The sequence below is a fragment of the Peromyscus californicus genome, unplaced genomic scaffold, assembly GCF_007827085.1.
Source record: "Peromyscus californicus insignis strain IS unplaced genomic scaffold, ASM782708v3 Scaffold_20__1_contigs__length_68692818, whole genome shotgun sequence".
NCBI lineage: Eukaryota > Metazoa > Chordata > Mammalia > Rodentia > Cricetidae > Peromyscus > Peromyscus californicus.
Window position 1 is genome coordinate 6,509,441 of NW_026294503.1, and position 19,556 is coordinate 6,528,996.

Here is a 19,556-nt window from a genome sequence, read left to right on the forward strand (position 1 = left end):
GCTGCTGAGTTGCTAGAAGCTCCTGTGGACCATCTGAGAGTCAAAAGTCCCAAGGGGTCTAGTCTTGGGGACCACCTGCATTGCTGTGTGTTTTACTTTCGGGGTTTCCCACTGAGAGTCAAAGAAACATCCCCTCTGCATCCAGGGGGGAGGGGAGAGGGAGCAGCCACTTTGAAATATGACTGCTATAATCTGATCTTGGTTGCTCCTCCAAGGCCTGATGTTAAAGACGTGGTCCCCAGCCTTGAGTGCTTCTGAGAGGTGGCAGGATCTAGAAGAGGCAGGGTGGCTGCAAGATGATTTCATGGATAAAAGTGCGTGAGTTCGATTCCCTAGAACTCACAGTGGAAGGAGGGAGCTCACTCCTGGAAGCTGTCTTCTGACTCCCACACACTCCTTACAGCACGCACGCACACCGGACCCACGCACGCACACCGGGCCCACGCACGCACACCGGGCCCACTAGAAGGTCCTAGTGATGTCCTGGGGTGTGCCCCCTTCTACCTCTCGGCTTCCTGGCTTCCAGGAGGTGAGCAGCTGTCTCCACCACACTTTGCAGCCATGACTACCTTGCCACAGGCCCCAAAGGAACAGGGCCATGTGACCATGGACAGAAACCATGACCCCAAATCAGTATTTCCCCTTACAAGGTGCTTATCTCAGGTATCGCCACGTGACACAATGCCAGAGCGCTGTTTTTCTTACGGAAACCTCCTCTCAAGAGAAACTACTTTACTAGAGCCTAGACTACTGGGAGCCTAAACCAACTCGAGGGAGTAAGATATTCAACCCCACCCTTCTAGCCACCTGACCCATCAAAGGGGGGTGGAAAATGAAGATGGTCCTGGGAATTCCCAGCCCAGAGTCTCGGGATCACTACAGCTAGAGGGAATCCTCGGTCTCGACAACAGCTTCCCCTCCCTTCACACATTGTCACCACACACTGCAAAGCCAGCCAGAGACAGAGAAAGCATCAGAACGAGTTTCAGATACGGCAGCAACACTGGACTTATTAGACCAGCACCTTAAAATAACCACAGTTACTGTGCCACGGGCTGTAAGGAAGACAGTAGGAAAGACACAAAAAATTTAAGGAAGAAAGAATTAAGATTTCCTGGATATAAAAATACACTGCCGGTACTGGAGCTGGCTCAGCAGCTAAGGACACTCACTGCTCTCGCAGGACCTGGGTTCAGTTCCTAGCACCCACGTGGTGACTCAAAACTGCCTATAACTCCAGTTGCAGGGGATCAGACACCCTCTTCTCACCTCTGTGGGCACTAGGCACGCACAAGGTGCATGTACATACATGCAGGCAAGACAAAATAAAAATAAATGAATCTGTTTAAAGGGAACCACTGTAATAAAAATAAACCTAGGATAGGTTCACTAATATCAGTAGATTGGACATTGTTGAAGAGAGAAGCTCTGAGCTCAATAAATCAATAGAAACTTGTAAAGCCAAAAAGAGAAAAGCAATGGAATGTAATATCCAAAACTGGCTCAGCTAAAAAGTAACATTTATGCGACGGGAGTAGCAGAAGGATAAAAACAAAAAGGAACAGAGAAAAAATATAAAGCACATGCTCGAGAATTTCCAAGATTAATGCCAGGCATCAATAATGTCAAGATTAATGCCCTAAAAATAGAGGGAATATTTTCTAGCATATTTTATGAAAGCAGCATTACCCAATATCAAATCTGGACAAAAGCATCAGACAGACAAGTATCTCTCATGAATGTAGACATAAAATACCTTAATTATCAGATATACTTCAACAGTGGATAAAAATAACTGTTGTAGCTGGAGAGATGGCCTAACCATTGAGAACACACACTGCTCTCATAGACTTGCTTCAGTTTCCAGCACCCACATCGGGAAGTTCACAACTGCCTCTAACTCCAGCTCCAGGGGATCTGAAGCTTCTGGCCTCTGCACTCCCCTGCATGGCCCCCAATACACAGTCACACACACATATGTTGTGAGATATTTGGTTACACTGTGTAAAGGTATGTCACTGTGATGGGTTTAATATAAAGCTAATCAACCAATAGCTAGGCAGGAGGTATGGCAGGGACTTCTGGACAGAGAGTGCTCTGGGAAGGAGAAAGGCAGAGTTGCCAGCCAGATGAGAAGGAAGCAGAGTGGGCAGTACAGAGATGAGGTAACAAAGCCATGAGGCAGAAAGTGAATTAATAGAAATGGGTTAGTTCAAGTTGTAAGAGCTAGTTAGAAACAAGCCTAAGCTATCGGCCAAGTTTTCGTAATTAGTAAGTCTCTGTGTCATTATTGGGGAGCCAACAGTCCCAACAAAAAAGTCTCACTACACATATACACATAATTAAAAATAAATTAAGGGTATGGAGAGGTGCCTCAGAGGTTAAGAGCACCTGCTTCAGAGGACCCATGTTTGGTTCCTAGCACTCCCACCAAGAAGCACACAACAGCCTATAATTCTAGTGCCCTCAGAACTCCCCCACTCCCTAGATCCCGCCCCTGCATCCTGCCTTATCGACCACCCTTCTGCTGTGCCCCTGGTCCCAACTCCTGGTCTCAGTCACAACCCACACCAATCAGAAGAACTGGTGCAGGCCAAGCAAGCCAAAAAAAGAAAAAAGAAAAAAACAACAACAAAAAAAACCCAGATAGGTGAAGTTGGGCCGAGACTCCCTGCTGGATCAGAGACCCATCAGCCACCAGAATCACAGATAGGCAGCCCACTAGAGGACCTCCTCCACTCACTCAGTGCCCCCAATTCCCATTCCCCTCCTCATTACCATATCCCACTTCCCAACTGGGGCAGAGACCCCCTGCTGCACCAAAGGCCAAGCTAGGTGCCAGATGGCCAGCCTCCAATTTGGACAGAGACTTCCTACTGGATCAGAGGTCACACTGCCACCAGAAATCCAGGCCACAATGTGGGAGTCCAGCCTCAGCTCGGGTTCAGGGAAGGGGCATTGGCACAAGGAAAACTTCTGACCGCCAAGTGGATTGCACTCAAGTGGCCCGGAATAGCTCAGGACATCTTTATTTATACTTAAACAGGGTTTTTCTTATCAGGGCTACACAAACAGCTCTATTATTGGCTTCTATTTTTTACTTTAATAAATACATCACAATTTAAAGAATACATGGTAATCACTATAAAACCCCCATTGTTCCCCTTTATGCTTCCCACCCCCGAGTAACCTTATTCTAGACATAGAGTTCAGTATTTCTTCAGGCTTAGTTAACTATCAAGCTAGACACATCCTGCTCTGACAGCGATTATGTCAGCTGGTAGCTACCTGCGGTTACAATGTTAAAAGGTAATCGACATGGGCCCAATGCTTTAAGGACAATATTAAAACCCAGATAATTCTTTCATGTCTGCAAGATATATTTTTAGACAGTTCCCTTTTCTACAAGAGGGTCCCATGTCTCAATCTCTCTGTAAAAGGCAGACTTTGACAAAGCATTCTTTTTTCATCTCATTATACCATATTTCTTCCATCAATATAAACTCCGATGTGTGGTAAAGATGGATCTATCCATCCCCTATTTTGTATTGTGTTTTTCCCTCTTGGAGCATACCAGATCCTACCAATGATTCTATGCTTGGTGTCCAGGGAACTTACTCTCAACAGTTGGCACCATGTGTATTCCCGAGGCTTTCTTCCTAGTCTGTGAATGCATGTCCTGAACTGTGAGACATGGTTAACGTTCCAAGTGTCGTGTTCTCATATGTACCTAGCTATCTCCATTGAGTCAGAAAAGTTTCCAGGGCTGGGAGCTGTAGTTAGTAATTCCAGATAAGAGATTTAAGAAGCATTCACACCCTGCTGGATCTTACGGGAAAATATTTGAAAAGGGAAACTTTCCAGGGAAAGTTACAGCTGTTGCATGTTCAACTGAAAAAGTAAAACTAAAAAAACCACCCAAAGAATCATCAATATAATGAGAGAGAAAAGGCCCATAAGCTGCAAATTCCTATGCTGTCCCGTGGACTACCAGTCCTTGCCAAGCGAGAGTCGTCTCCACAGGTGCCTTGCCCTGAGGACACCCCGTTGGACAGGTAGTCATATGCTGATCTGAGACTAGGCTGCACACTCCCAACATCTCTCCCTTTTTTATTTTTTAAAATAATGAGGCAGACATTACGGGTCACATCACACAAGGCAGAATTCAAACGTTTGATGATGACTAGAAAAAGAAAACAAGGATCAAAATAATCCTACTGTAATTTCCAGATTAACAATAAAAGACCTAAAATCCTCAGCAGAAACATAAGACTGGATAGAAGAAAGGAAGGAGGCAGCAAAGTCAGCATGTGAGATAATAGATATATGATGGTGTTAATCATGAATATTAATATCTAATCAGATATTTCAAATTTTTTAAATATGTGCCTGAATCTACTTTCAGGTAAAATTAGTGCCATTATATTGCAAAAGAGTAACATAAATCCATTTATATGCTGCATGACAAGAGACCATGAGTCTGACTTTTATATTTTGAACTTGAGTGTACATGCATAGTGTAGCTTCTTCTAAAACATTAATCCTACCCATTAATACTTTATCTGTACCTTCCTGTGTCACAAGTGCCAGGGAAACATTTTTGGATAAATTAAAAACATGATCAGCTGTATGTACTTGCTGTACCAAAGCAGGGGTAGATGCTGTCCCAGAAGCTACAATAGATATCAGAGCAGTAATGCCCAAAATCAAAGCTGCAATAAATCGCTTTGGAAGAGATAAAGCTTGGAAAACAGTCTCCAAGGCATATATACCAGTAACATCAAACCAAGGCAAAGATAAGTTTACAGGCAGCAAAACTAAAAGAGTTTGTCTAATAATTAGGAAATTACCCGGAGTAAAAGTATGATCAATACAGTTAGTAATAGCACAGTTAATATAAAAAATAACATAAGTCGAATTTGATTTTTCCATATGCAAAGATCCAGAGTCTCCACCTGTCAGTATAGCAGAAAGAGCAGTAACACAGGCCTGAAGGCCACTTATGATTGTGGAGGACTGCAGAGGCCTTCTAACTTAAGTATAACTGGGGGCTGCAAATAACTTGTATAAATGTCTTTGAAGAACAGGATGAGTTGAAGGTTTGGCCAAAAACATAGGGACCAGAAACAGACCAGCTATAAATTGCTGTGGGATGTTCTGTATGTCAAATGTGTTGCTGATTAGTCAATAATTAAAACACTGATTGGCCATTGGCTAGGCAGGAAGTGTAGGCGGGACAAGGAGGAGAATAAAGCTGGGAAGTGGAAGGCTGAGTCAGAGAGACGCTGCCAGCCGCCATGATGAGAAACAGCATGTGAAGATACCGGTAAGCCACGAGCCATGTGGCAAGGTATAGATTAATGGAAATGGATTAATTTAAGCTGAAAGAACAGTTAGCAAGAAGCCTGCCATGGCCATACAGTTTGAAACCAATACAAGTCTCTGTGTTTACTTGGTCGGGTCTGACAGCTGTGGGACTGGCAGGTGAGAGAGATTTGCCCTGACTGTGGGCCAGGCAGGAAAACTCTAACTACAATAAATTTTATCTTGAATGTCTTTAGGGGAATAAACAACACCTCTATAAGAAAAAACACAAAGAAACCAACTTGAATGCCCCATAACAGGACCAACAGACTCCCATTTGCCCTGGGGCAAGCAATCAAGAACCCCTTGGGGAGTCTCTCTTTAGTAGTAGCCAATTGAGTGGGAAGGGATTTATCAGCCCTTGAGACAAAAGAGAAAAACCAAAGATCTTTTATTACCTTATTTCTTCTAGGGGAGTTAGATATCAATGTCCTATAAGAGAGAGAAATACATCCTGACTCAGGAGTGATATCTGTTGAGAAGCAGATAGGCCAGGCATCTGCATGTCCTGTATAGTTTAGGAGACCAGCAATCTCATAATGAACAAAAACATTTCTATCTCCCCATCAACCTAGAGTCATTAACCGCCACTCTCACTTCCTCAAAATCCCAAGTCACAGGGTGAAACAGAGGTATCCCCAGGACACGCGCCCAGAACTGTTCCTGAGCAGCACTAAAGATAGCAATACCTGCATGGAGAGCAGAGCAATCACAGCCAAAGTCAGAGAGGGAGGAGTGACTTCACCGCCTTGATCAATCTCGGATCCTCGGTCATATGTCGTGTCCCAGGTTTGGAATTCAACATCCCAGTCCTCCTGTTGAATTTCAATCCCGGATGTCTCCAAACCCACCAAAAAAACCTATCAGAGAGAAATGTCCCAAATCACGTCCAAAGGCGTCTCTTTCCATGTAATGGGAGTCCATTAGGGTGAGCGGAAGCTTCCTGACATACCAGTATGACTTTCATAAGTAAAAGTAAACGAAGCAGGGAGTAGAAGGGGAGAGACAAGTGGTTAGAGCAGGAAGGGGAGGAAAAAGCTGGAGAGATGAATCAGTAACATTGTCCCAAGTGCTGGGATTAAGTGGGGCTTGGGGATCACCCATTGGAATTTCCAGTTTAGTGTCAGGGCCCGGCATACCACCGTAGACACCATCAGTCAAGCAGCCCTTCCAAGCCATTTTCCCAGACCCATAAGCATTGCGTGAGTTAACTCTTTTCTTTCCCCAATGAATCACCCTGCGGTGGGCCTGACACACGGCATCGTGAGAGCAAATCCCACTGGCCCCTTTTTATGTTTGGGGGGGTGTCATGTGGAGTGATTTAAAGCATGGTATCGCAGGCAGTGCCAATCAGAACTATGATACTTTGCTGTCTCCTTCTTAGATCCTGAATGAGATAACAACAAAAAAGAAACTTACAAAAGAGATGTAAAGTTTATAAGAGTGAGAGACATAAAAGCTTAAATTACTTATTTACTTAAGAAAACATTTTAAGGTCTAAAAGGATATTTTTAGGCTGGTAATACAAGATAAGATGGAAGATGGCCTAGATATAAAACTTTGGACTCATCAAGATAAGATAGATAATACAGTATTTTCTCTGAAATTGCCAAATACAAATGGACTGGACATTGTGAATGTAATTCTTACTTATTAATTATTCTTATTATATATAGTTTTATTGTGTTAGAATTGAACCCTTTCTTTTTTATTTAGACAAAAAGGGGGAAATGTTGTGGAATATTATGTACACTGTAAAGACATGTCTCTGCCTAAGGCGCCTTTTGATTGGTTTAATAAAGAGCTGAATGGCCAATAGCTACCCAGGAGAGGATATGTGGAATTTCCAGGAAGAGAGAGGAAGAGGAGGAGGAATCTAGGCCCTCTGACTTTCACCAGCAGACTCAGAACAAGTCAGATGTGCTGTACTGAAAAAAGGTAAAAGCCACATGGTAGAACATAGACTAATACAAATAGGTTAATTTAAGTTATAAGAGTTAGTTGTGGAGAAGCCTAAGCTAAGGCCAAGTTTTTATAATTAATAAGAAGTCTCTGTGTCATTATTTTGGGGGCTGGCAATCCAAGAAAAGTCTGCCTACAAGAGATGGAGAAGGATATTTCATACTCATCAAAGGAAAAAAATCCACCAAGATGACATTTCAATCCTGAACATCTATGCCCCAAATGCAAGGGCACCCACATTTGTAAAAGAAGCATTACTAAAACTTAAACCACACACCAGACCTCACACACTAATGGTGGGAGATTTCAATACCCCACTCTAACCAATGGACAGGTAGGTCATCTGGACAAAAACTAAACAGAGGAATAATAGAGCCAACAGACATTATGAATCAAATGGATCTAACAAATACCCACAGAACATTTCACCCAAACACAAAAGAATACACCTTCTTCTCAGCACCTCTCAGAACATTCTCCACAGCTGACCTCGCACTCGGTCACAAAGCAAGTCTCAACAGTTAAACATTGTATGTCACAACCACCATCCATCCTCTGGCTCAATGGATTAGAATCAATGTATACAGTTCATCACATGAACAGGCTAAAGAAGAGAAGTCACATGATCACATCAATGGATCCAGAGAAGCATTTGACAAAATTTGACTCTCAGCAAACTAGGACCGGAGGAGAACCTCTTCAAGTTGCTAAAGAATATCTGTAAAGAACATACAGATAGCAGATGTGAGAGTGAGAAAATTCACCTGAGGAGAATGGATCAGAAACAGTGCAGAAAGAAGGGTGGGGTGGAATATTTTACATGCTAAGAGAGAAAAACATCTACCAGCCTAACATTCTATACCTTGGAAAAACTATGCTTCGAGTTAAAAGTGAAAGTCTGCTTCAACTTTCAGTGACCACACCCCCATCACTAGATCAGAGAAACATGAAGAAACTGAGAAAGAAAAGATGAGCAAAGCCATCACTGACAGAAAAAAATCTGTGTGTGAGGTGATGATGTCCAAGTTCACACGGCTCCAGGTCCCAGAGCGAGGCTTGGAAGCCAGTAATTCTGAACTCCCAAGTTTGTGCTCTTAATCTGATGCCATTGAAATGAGCTTTTTATATTGAAAGACAAGGACGATACAGATAATTGCCTGAATGTTCCACATCCACCCTCAAATGTCCCCAATCATTTTAGTGTATCACTACTCACTATATAATTAAATGCAATTAAGGATAAAAATAGACCACATTTCTGTTAAAAAAAAAAAAAAAAAACCTCATGACATTTCCCCTCCAAATCCCATAGTATATGTTTATGGATTTCAAATGTATCACATTAAAATGCCACTACCTGCTTCAGGTATTCTAGCCTAATCAGAGAAATGTTCACAAAGCTTGTAAGAATAAGGGAGCTAACAGATAATTTTCCCTTCTGTATTTTGATCAAGGGCTCACTATGTATCCCGGGGTGACCCTCAACTTTCTCTGTAACCTAGGCTGGCATGGAATTTGAGATCCTGTCTCAGCCTCCCAAGTCCTGTGACACCACACCCAGCTGAGAAATGTTTCTTCTATATAGAACCTTAAAATTTTTGTGAGAAATACTCTTCCCATGTAGAAGGTTAATTTTCCACACAGAAACATCCTGCATAGAAACCCATTCTGCAGTACATAAATTGTCTGGCTTTTAATAATACTAAGATTAAGATAATATTAAATAACACTGCCTCGGCGTTTACAGTTGTCCTATGCTTTTGTTGTTGCTGTTGTTTCGTTTTTTTCTTTTTGTTATTAAGAAATTTTCTATTCATTTTATGTACCAACCACAGATGCCCTCTCCTTCCTGCCCCCCCAGCCTTCCTCCCCAACCCCCCCCCCCCCAATTCCCACCTCCTCCAAGGCAAGGTCTCCCATGGGGAATCAGCAGAGCCTGGCACATTCAGATGAGGCAGGTCCAAGCCCCTCCCCCTGCACCATGGCTGTGCGAAGTGTCCCGCCATAGACACTGGGCTCCAAAAAGCTGGCTCATGCACTAGGGACAGGTCCCGATCCCACTGCCTGGGGGCCCCCTAAACAGTTCAAGGTAAACAACTGTCTCGGCTACCCAGAGGATCTAGTCCAGTCCTATTGGGGGCTCCACCGCTATTGGTCCACAGTTCATGGGTTTCTACTAGTTTGCTGGCCTTCTCTGTACATTTTCCCATCATGATCTTGATGTCCCTTGCTCATAGAATCCCTCCTCTCTCTCATCGATTGGACTCCTGGAGCTCAGCCTGGCTCTCTGCGGTTGATCTCTGGCAGTGTTTCTTTGTATACTCTGGCTGTCCAGGAACTCAGAGATCCGCCTGTCTCTGCCATCCCCAGTGCTGCGATGAAAGGCGTGTGCCACCGTGACAGCTTGTCCTAAACTTTTGATAAAGCTAGGAAAGAATTCTCTTCTCCAAATTCATCTCCATTTCAATGTTTTGCCGATCTCAAATCCTGGTTATTCAGTGGTGTCTTTTATCCCAGATGCTGAAATGTGACATTTTTCTATAGCACAGCGATTCGGCTAATAGCAGCCTCAAGTTACTTTACAGGCTGGAAATGCAGTTTAACATAGCAGGCATTCTATTACTAGTATGCACAAGGCCTTGGGCTCCCTCCCCATTAGGGACAGCAACAACAAGAAAAGTCACTTTGCATTTGTCAAAGCGTTTCTACAAGTTCGTTTGGATCTCACCCCAGAGTCCTGCAGATTAGATTTAAATGAACGTGAAAGACTAAAATTAAGTAACCATCGGTGTACCCAGTTATCCCGTCTACCTAGGGAGGGCTCTCAACACTCCCTCGTCCCTTCTGGGTCATTTATCCCAAGTGAGGGTGGCAGAGCTGGTACCAAACACCGCGTGGACTACAGCAGTCGGGTTTCTGGGGCTTTTCCCGGCGGCAGGAAAGCTGTAGAACCTGCCGGGGCTGGAATTCCACCGGCACCTGCCGTTCCGGGTGGTTGCCAGACTGCCTGGAGTTCACGGGCTTTGAAGGCAAGTTCCCCCGGGAAGTGACCCGCGGGCCAACTCCGGTCTCCGCAACAAGTCGCCGGGGAGCCGCCCCACGCGGTTGAACGGGAAGTGGGTTCGGAGCGGGGCTTGGGGTCAGCGCTGCGGCTGCGGAGTGGCCGGGGTGGCGGGGACCGGCCCGGGCGGCGGGCGGGGCGGGGCGGGGCGGGGCCGGTCCCGCCGCCGCCGCCGCCGCCGCCGCGAGCCCCAACCTGCCCGGCCGACCTGGCGGCGCAGTCTCGCGGGATCGCCCAGCTCTCGCTCCCCGCGCGGCCCCGGAGGCGGTCGAGGCCCGGCCGCTGCCCCCCTCCCCACCCCACCCCACCCCACCCCGCCCCGGCCGTGTGAGGTGGCGGGGCCGCGCGCGCGACGCCGAGGGAGAGCCGCCCGAGGTGAGGCGTCCCCGGCCCGGCCCGACGGGGCGGACGGGCGAGCGGCGGCCGGGGCTGGCGCCGCAGGTGCGTCCCCTCCGGGTCCCCGCGGGGCCCCGGGACGCCGCTGCTCCGCTGCAGGCCGGGGACAGGTGCCCGGGCACGGGGCAGCGGGTTCAGGGGAGCCCCCCCACACACCCCGGGAGCGGCCGACGGAGGGTTTGCACCGGGCGGAAGGCGGGGTGAGGAGGGCATGGGATGAGCGCACTGGAGGGACGGTGCCGAGGTGGACCAGCCCAAGGGCATGGATGGCACTTGGAGTCCCCAGGCGGGCCCACTCTTCCCGGAGCACCCGGGGCGACCCGGCCAGACAGATGGGCCTTTGGGGGAACCAGGAAAGGCGTGTCGCAGAAGACTGCTCTTGTAGCGTGCTGACCTTGAAGAACTCCGGGGCTTAGGGACTCCCACTGGGCTTCAGTTCTCCCCCCATAGCGAGACGACCCAGGGACCCGTGGCTGCGCGCCTCTCTGCCTTCCTTCTCACCACCCGCGTCCCTTTTCTCACCGCCAGCCTGCTCGTCCCCCCTCTCTCCTTTGCCCCGCGTTGTTTCATCCTAACCCCCCCCAGCACTCCTCCAGAGCTGAAGCGTCCTTAGCCAACCGGTACATTCCATGCCCAGGCAGGTGGGAAGGGAGCTGGCCAGGGTGGACGTTTTCCATAATTTTTTTTCCCCCAGTGTCGGGGTCACCTAGAATGAAGTTCGGCGTAAACGTCAATGTGTGGCCCATGTGGCTGATAACGCACTTTGGGGTTGTTTTTACAGCAGTTGACCCAGAACTCATTTTCAGGAAACACGGCTTCCTTCAGAATGGTCAAAATAATGGCATGAGGCGTTTGGACCTTTTATCTCCGAGTGAGACTCTTCCGATGATGCAAGGAGTTTGAGATTTAATCCAAGCCATGTGGTAAAGTCGGGGCTCTGAAGAAAATGGAAAGGCCCCCGTTTCTGTGGCTGTGCCTTTTCCTGCCCCTGGTCAGAGGACACAGCCTGTTCACCTGTGAGCCAATCACTGTGCCCAGATGTATGAAAATGGCCTACAACATGACCTTCTTCCCCAACCTGATGGGCCATTACGACCAGGGAATTGCCGCTGTGAAAATGGAGGTCAGTGCTCCCGAGGCCTTTATCGAAAATTGCTTTATACGTAGTTTTTTTTTAAACTATTATTTTATCTTTTCTTTTTCACAAGTCATTTTATAAAATGACTTTTGAAAATTAAATCCCACCCCACTGTCATATTTTGTGTACAATTGGGGCCTCTAGTTAATTCGCTTAAAGGAAGTGAATTCGCTTAAATCACAATGAACACTGATTACAGGTGATTAAATATTTTGCTTTTCTGAGTTTTGGATGGTTGGGTCTCTAAAATGGTGAATTCTGAATTCTTTTAATGGTTGACTGAGTGTATAATCTGTATTGCTTGAGCTAAAATTGAAGAAACTTACATTTTTTTTTAAAAAGTACTTGTCATTTGGTGTAGTTTTTTCCAAAGCAAATAAATTATTGAAACGTTTTGGCGTTAAAGATAATGTTTTACTGAAAAGCGACTTTTTCAGACATAGCATTTGAGTTTTTTTTTTTTTTTTTTCTATAAGTTCCTTGTGAGCAGAAACCCCACTGGTAGGGTTAAGGACAGAGTGACACTAAAGATTGCCTTAGGTGCCTCAGTTACCTGCCTGTCTCTGGTTTAGAGATATGCAGATGTCTCAGGGAGGTGTGGGAGAAGGAGCTACCTGTAGAGACAGGAACCTGCCCTGCCACACAGATCTGTTAGGTTGATAAGTTTCATGAAGGAAAAAAGAGACAAGGGTGTTGTTTTTGTAATCTCTCTAGAAAAGCTGAAGGCAGTAAAGGTTTTTCCTCAGGCTGCCTCTAAGAGACGAAACCCCTAGAAATGTAACTGGATAGGACTTTTTAATGTGGCTCCATTTGCTCTTGCTGCTTTGAAGGTCTGCCATTGTCTGACTACCTCACTCTAGACTCCTATCTGGGTAGGACACTTTTTAAATACTAAGATATCATTTTAAAAGATTTACAGGTTACAGTATTGTAATCTCTCAGGGGTTTTTCCAAACCAATGCAAACTCTCCTTCCTTTTCGTCAGACGTGGGGGGGTCACTGAGGACTGACCACTGCCCCTCTCAAATGCAGCGAGCTCTCCCACTCTGCTACATCCTCCACCCTGTGAGGTGTTCTTTGAACACTCCACAAACGATGCGGGGAGACTTCCATTGGTTAATCAGAGCCATAAGTATGTAGTGGGAATACCATCAAGCGATAATTACAGCCATTGTTCTTGCTTTCTCTGATGGTAATGTTTTACAACCCATTTTTCAGTGAGTTTTTTCAAGCATTTATTTTAGTCCGGCTTCCTCTCTGTGTTTAGCTATGTACATTTTAAGTCTAAATGTTGACAGTGACTTATAAATTCCTAACATTTACCCCGAGTTCCTTCATGTTGGATGGCAGGGAAGGCCAGAAGGACACACTGCTGTTTTAAAGGCTTTTTGAAGACAGTAACAACTGGTTTCTGTCACATGCACTTTTTATAAAGACAAGTGTTTGTTTTCTACCTTAAAAAGTAGTTGTTTTCCTCTCCTAGCTTCTTTCCCAGATAGTTTCAGTCTGGACCCCCTCAAGAAGGGTTTTTGCTCTTTATTCGAGTACTGACATTACCGTCTCTCCCTGTATGATCTCCACAATACCAAGCACTCCTGGCCTTGGGGCTGTCCAGGTTTCCTGTTACATTTCCAGTGAATTAGTTTTAAGATACGGACTGAAGAATTTCATGGCGGTCATGGCAGCCACTTGTTCCTTCTTTCTTTTCTCGTCTTTTTGCAAAGACTTTTTATTTTGAGACAGAATCTTGCTTAGTTGCCCAGTCTGGTCTTGAACCGTCTCTGTAGGCCAGGCAGACCTTAAACTTAGACACCTTCCTCCTTTTCCTCCCAGGGGCAGAGGTTAGAAGTCTGCCAGTGGCACAGGATTTCTTTTCTTTTTTAGTGAACAGGGCCTTCTTGTGTTTTCCAGACTGGCCTAGAACTTGCTGTCTATCCTGGGCTGCTTTTGAGTTCATGATCCTCCTGCCTCCATGTACTGAATGCTAGGATTATAGGCACTTATCACCATGCCTACTTCAAATGTACTTTCTTAGCTCCCAAGAATTCCATGTTAAGTCAAGAGATCTATCTTATTTCTCTCTTTTAAAAATTTATTTATTATTAATTGTATGTGTGTATATGCACTGTGTGTGTGTGTGTGTGTGTGTGTGTGTGTGTGTGTGTGTGTATGTGTGTATACACACACATTGCATTCTTAGTAATATGTTACCTAGGCTGCATCTTACTTACTTTTCACGTGAATTATTTATGTATGTGTGTGTGGCATGAAGAGGCCAGACAGAGGAGTATATTGGGTGTCTTTATTGCTTTCTGCCATATTGTCTTGAGATACGGTCTCTGATTGTACTGGAATCTTACTGTTTTGCCTAGGCTGTCTGGCCCGCAGGCCTTTGGGATCTGCCTGTCTCTGCCCCCATTGCTGGGATTACAGGCATGTACAGCCATGCTCAGCTTTTTATTTGGGTGCTGGGAATTCGAACTTAGGTTTCCATGCTTGCAAGTCTTACTGCTTGTGGTGGTTTGAAAGAGAAAGGCTTTTTTTTTTTTTTTTTTTGAAAGAGATAGGCTTACATGTGTGAATACTTGATCCCCAGTTGGTGAAACTATTTGAGAAGGATTAGGAGGTGTGGCCTTGCTTAGAGGAGGCATGTCACTGTGGGGGGCTTTGAGGTTTCAGAAAACTGGCACCTTTCTCAGTGTCTCTCTCTGCCTCCTACTCGTGGATCAGTATGTTGGCTCTCAGCTACTGCCTTGCCTGCCTGCCTGTCATCATGCTCCCACCATGATGGTCATGGACTCTAACCTCTAACCATAAGCCCCAAATAAACTGTTTCTTCTATAAGTTGCCTTGGTCATGGTATTTATCACAGCAATAAAAAAATATCTAAGACACTCCTCGCGCCATCTCGCCAGACTCTGAATGTGAATTAAAAAAATTTTTCATGGCCCGGCGGTGGTGGTGGCATACGCCTTTAATCCCAGCACTTGGGAGCCAGAGCCAGGCAGATCGCTGTGAGATCGAGGCCAGCCTGGGCTACAGAGCGAGATCCAGGACAGGCACCAAAACTACTCAGAGAAACCTTGTCAAAAAAATGTATTATTTTTGAACTATATGTATGTGCATATGTTTGTGTGAAAGTATTGCATGTGAGTGTAGGTACCCCCAGAGACCAGAAGAAGTCATCAGATCCCCTGGAGCTGGAATTTCGGGCAGTGCTGAGCTACTGGACATGGGTACTGGGAACTGAGCTGCAGTCCTCTGGAAGAGGCAGCAAGCACTCTTTACTGCTGAGCTATCTCTCCAGCTCCACCCTGCCCCAGCATGTGAATTTTGTTGTTGTTTTTGAGACTACGTGGCTTTTTCTGGCTTAGAACTTGCTATGTTGACCAGGCTAGCCTCTAACTCGTAGAGATCCACCTACCTCTGCCTCTGGAGTGCTAGGATTGAAGGCATGGACCACCAGACCCAACTCTATATGAATTTTTAGTCAAATTTGTCACAAGTCAAAAGGATCTGACAGGGATATCACGGCTCTTCAATTTTGCTTCAGAAATTGCTTGAAATAAGAGATTTCAGTTTTTCCTCCTCATTTTATTAGCTAAGCATAAGGTCATGTGTATTACAAAGAGTTAAGTTATGACTCTGAGTAGTAAGTTGGCTTTGTAATAAAAGGATGTTGTGCAATTGAACTCTCCCTGATGGGAGAACAAATGGCGCCTGGTTTTCCATTATGTTTCTTTTGTTTTCTATCAAGAGCATCACTTCAGAACTTAGGAGGTTGACATCCTGTGAGAAGCTGATTTCATATGCTAGGACTGAGGTTGGTCTAGGGAAATGGAAACAGGAATATTGTATTATTCTTTGTTGAAGTCCAGGCTGAACCCGAGTCATGTGTTGTGTTTAGACCAGTATGTGGCCGTTCTGCTTTTAAACAGTTTAAAGGAAGTAAGCCACAAAAAACTTCCTTTCCATTTGTTAGTATGTACTATTAAAGTGTCGATATTCAATTAAAAATAAAAGGAATGGACAGATACTGGATCAACAGACTTCTAAGAAAAAAATGTTTCTATGTAGAGTGACTTTTTTAGACATTTGCTTTTTTGTGCTTTTAGAGGAATCCAGTGGACTGTCCTGATATCATTTACCGCCTTCCTTCATTCTTACACCCAAGTCTGTAAGGAGAGCAGATGTTTAGTGTAGCCCCGCTACTTTGCTTTAGGTGTACTAGGTAGAACAGCTGTGGTTCTCCCACAAGTAATATAGGGGTCGTAGAGGTGAAACAAATAACACTCGAGAGTGTTCTCTGTCAGAAGTATGTAGCTGCTATTTTAAGCAGAGGCCCACAGCTCACCTTCCCTTGGGATGTTGTGATGTAGATACAGGGAAAGGCCCCCGACTACTTCTGGGTCTACTGAGTAAAGGTAGACCCCATGTGAACAGAAGGGTCTGTGACTAGGCACAGAGCTCCCATTTGTTTCTTGCTCCCCTGAGTCTAGGATGCTGTCAGTCATGCCCTGTGAAGAGCCCTGTCCACAGAGGAAAGACTGTGGTGATTATTTTCTTTCCTTGAGAATGTGCAATGCAGGTAATAACATGTTTTATTTCTCCATTTTGTGTATTTATAATGTATTTATTAATATTTACTGATGGTATACCTGAATGTATGGTTTTCTCAGAATTAGCTTTCCATGTTGGACAGTTGCCTATCTAATATCAACCAGTAGGATGTATATTTTTCCAGTTTTCCAAAGGAAATAAATTAAATGGTATAATGCTCCCTGCCAAGAAATATTTTTCAGATCCATTTGGAAATGTGCATTTTTAATTTCTATTGTTTGGAAACTTCACTTTACATTTGTTAAAGAAGCTGACTAGCCTGAGATTGAACTCGTTGATAAAAGCAAGTAAAAGCATTTGTAACACAGCAATACGTAATAGATTGATTTTCTTAAAGAATTCTTCTAGGCCAGGCATGTTGGTACACACCTTTAATCCTAGCACAGGGGATGCAGAAGCAGGAGGATTTCTGAGTTGAGGCCAGCCTGGTCTACAAATCAAGTTCCAGGGCAGCCAGGGCTACACAGAGAAACCCTGTCTTGAAAAACAAACAAAACAAAACAAACCACAAGAATTTTATGCAGACTTTTATAACCACCGTGACAGTGTTTCCATTTAATTAGCATTTGGGGACCTTCAAGAGTTCATTGTTCCTTTTCTCCCTAAGGTCTGTCACTTTCTTTATCAGTCTCTTTGCAGATTTCTTGATTGTCTCTCAATTCTCATCACTATCGCTAGACATCGGCTTCCTTTTTGGTTCCCTTTAAAGCAGAAGTGAAGCCTTGCTCACTCTGGGCACTACTGAGTGCGACCGGGAGTAGGGAGCACACATTCTGAAATGAAAATCAGATGCTTGGCTGCTACCAACAGGATGCTGATCCATGCTTCTGTGAAAGGATAAATGTTCTTCAGCACTCTCCGAGACAAAGCCAGCCATGGTGCCACAGGACTGCTCTGCTTAGGCTTCAGAAGAAGTTCGACACCTTCTCTTCTCTCGGCACCTCAGTTAAACATTCTAGCGCACACTCTTCAGAACTTCTAGTACTGAACCCCAGGCCCTTTCCCTGTGTACTTCACTGAGACTAGCGGGTATCCATCCATTCAACAAATTATTTCAGTGCATAGATCAATAAATAACCAGAGACACCGGTCATACAACATTGAATAAGAGCGACCTCCGTGCTCTCGTGGAGCATCAAAGAAATATAAAACAATCTATCTGGTTTTGTTTTACTGTTTTCCATTATAGTTTTCAGTAAAGATTTATATTCTTAGATTGCTCTTTGCCCACAGTTGCTCATTAAACGAAATACACATTTAGAACTATTTTAATATTATTTTGCTCTGATCAGTGATTCATTTCTTTTATATGCTTTTGATTATTTGTACTCTGTAAAGGATCCTCCTTGGGTTTTTGTTTGTTTGTTTGTTTTTTTCTCTTCCTAAGATAAGGCATCTGGACTAGTGAGGCAGGAAGGAATTGACTAGTATAGCGGTGGACAACTTATTTAACAGATGAGAAGTGGGGCCCAGTTCCAAGGAAATAAGCTTCATCCAAGACGCTGGTGGAGGAGGAGTCTACTTAGGAGAAGTGCACATAGAATTTCACTGAGGGCAGATGCTTACTGGAAAGGACCCAGGGTCTTAACCTGGCAGTGCATAGCTGCGTGGTCCATCTGGATGTGGTGCCGTATTAAGGGCTTTAGACTGTTGGCTTCTCTGCTTTTGGCATCTTGACCACTCAGCGATAGCCAGGTCAACCTCAAGGGAAGTCATACTATTGAATTTAGATACCCCTTCCTGCTACTATGACCCCGTTGTTCCAGGGCCTAACAATCAAATCTTGGAATAATGAGAAAACAAAACAAAACAAAAACCCGATTCTCATCCAGAGTGGATATTTAGTCTACATGGTTGAGAGTTTCCTCTGCATTGAAACCTTTTGGCTTGTATTCACACACAGCCAAACCACTGGATATTATAGGCTCCGTTTGGAAAAGTGTGCTTACATACTGCTTTTCCAGATTTCTGATCACAAGTTCTTCTGTCTTCCTCTTTAAAATAACTGTGTGGGGCCAGTGAGGTGGCTCAGCAAGGAAAGGTGACTGCCACTCAGCCTAGTCAGAGTGGATCCCTGCGACCCACATGGTAGAAGGAGAAAACTAACTCGGAAGTTGTCCTCTGACCTCCACATGTGCGCTATGGCATATGTCACACACACACACACACACACACACACACACACACACACACGCACGCACGCACGCACACTAAATTTAAAACAAATTCTCTTTAAAAATATCCCTATCTGGTTATGCTATTTATTAGTCATATTCTATCAGTGTAACTTCTTATCTCAAACTATCTTCCAACTGATAGTGTGGATAAGACACAACAGTTAAAATTCTGTTTACTTAGGGCTCTCTCTGAATAAAGTTAGCATGATACAGTAGTTCACTCTTGGCTGGGCCAGCGTGTTTAAGCTAGACTGTTACTGGTCCTCTTTTGTCATTTAGTCCAAGGGAATTCTCCAGGAGGCCATAGTGCTGCTGCTGCTGCTGTTTGTTCTGTGGGGCTGGTGCTTGGAGGCAGAGCCTTGGGCATGCCAGGCAAGCTGTTCAAACCTAAGCTGCACCCCAGCCCATCAGTGACGTTTTAGGACAAAACAGCAATATGGCAGAAGTAGATATTCTAAGAACTTGAACAATACGCTTATAGTGCTGCCCCATGTCTTTAAGACATGCTTAGCCACTTGAAGATGGAATGCCTTTGGGTACACCTGACGTCATGAGTAGGTGAGTTTGATAGCTCCTCGTTCATGAGAAGTGACTTAGGTTGGTGACCTAGATGTTATTTAGATTCTCTAGATTTTCCATTGATTTGTTCAATCCCTATTAGGACCAGTACAAACCAAGGTGGAAAGTGCCTTTAATTCAGTAGAATTAAACCCATTTATTTGCTCTAATGTGTTACCATGGATCTGGAGCATAGGTCTGTGACCTTATCAGTTTTACATCCTTCATATAAGGGCTAGTCTGACATCTGTGAAATGGTGATGTGGGTCTCTGGCAGGGA

General features: G+C 44.7%; 1 protein-coding gene across 5 annotated transcripts in view; it reads left to right on the top strand.

The window, feature by feature from the left end:
• The first annotated feature begins 10,684 nt into the window (after positions 1-10,684).
• Positions 10,685-19,556, top strand: part of Fzd6 (frizzled class receptor 6) — a 34,813-nt gene continuing 25,941 nt past the window's right edge. The window contains exons 1-2 of one of the 5 annotated variants that reach the window (XM_052747703.1): positions 10,685-10,762; positions 11,565-11,906. In XM_052747703.1, the coding sequence (XP_052603663.1) occupies positions 11,730-11,906 (177 nt within the window). In that variant the 5' untranslated portion in view covers positions 10,685-10,762; positions 11,565-11,729. Of the gene's footprint in view, positions 10,829-10,881; positions 11,907-19,556 lie in introns of those variants that run through there. The other 4 variants (XM_052747705.1, XM_052747704.1, XM_052747706.1 and 1 more) reach the window with 4 other exon arrangements.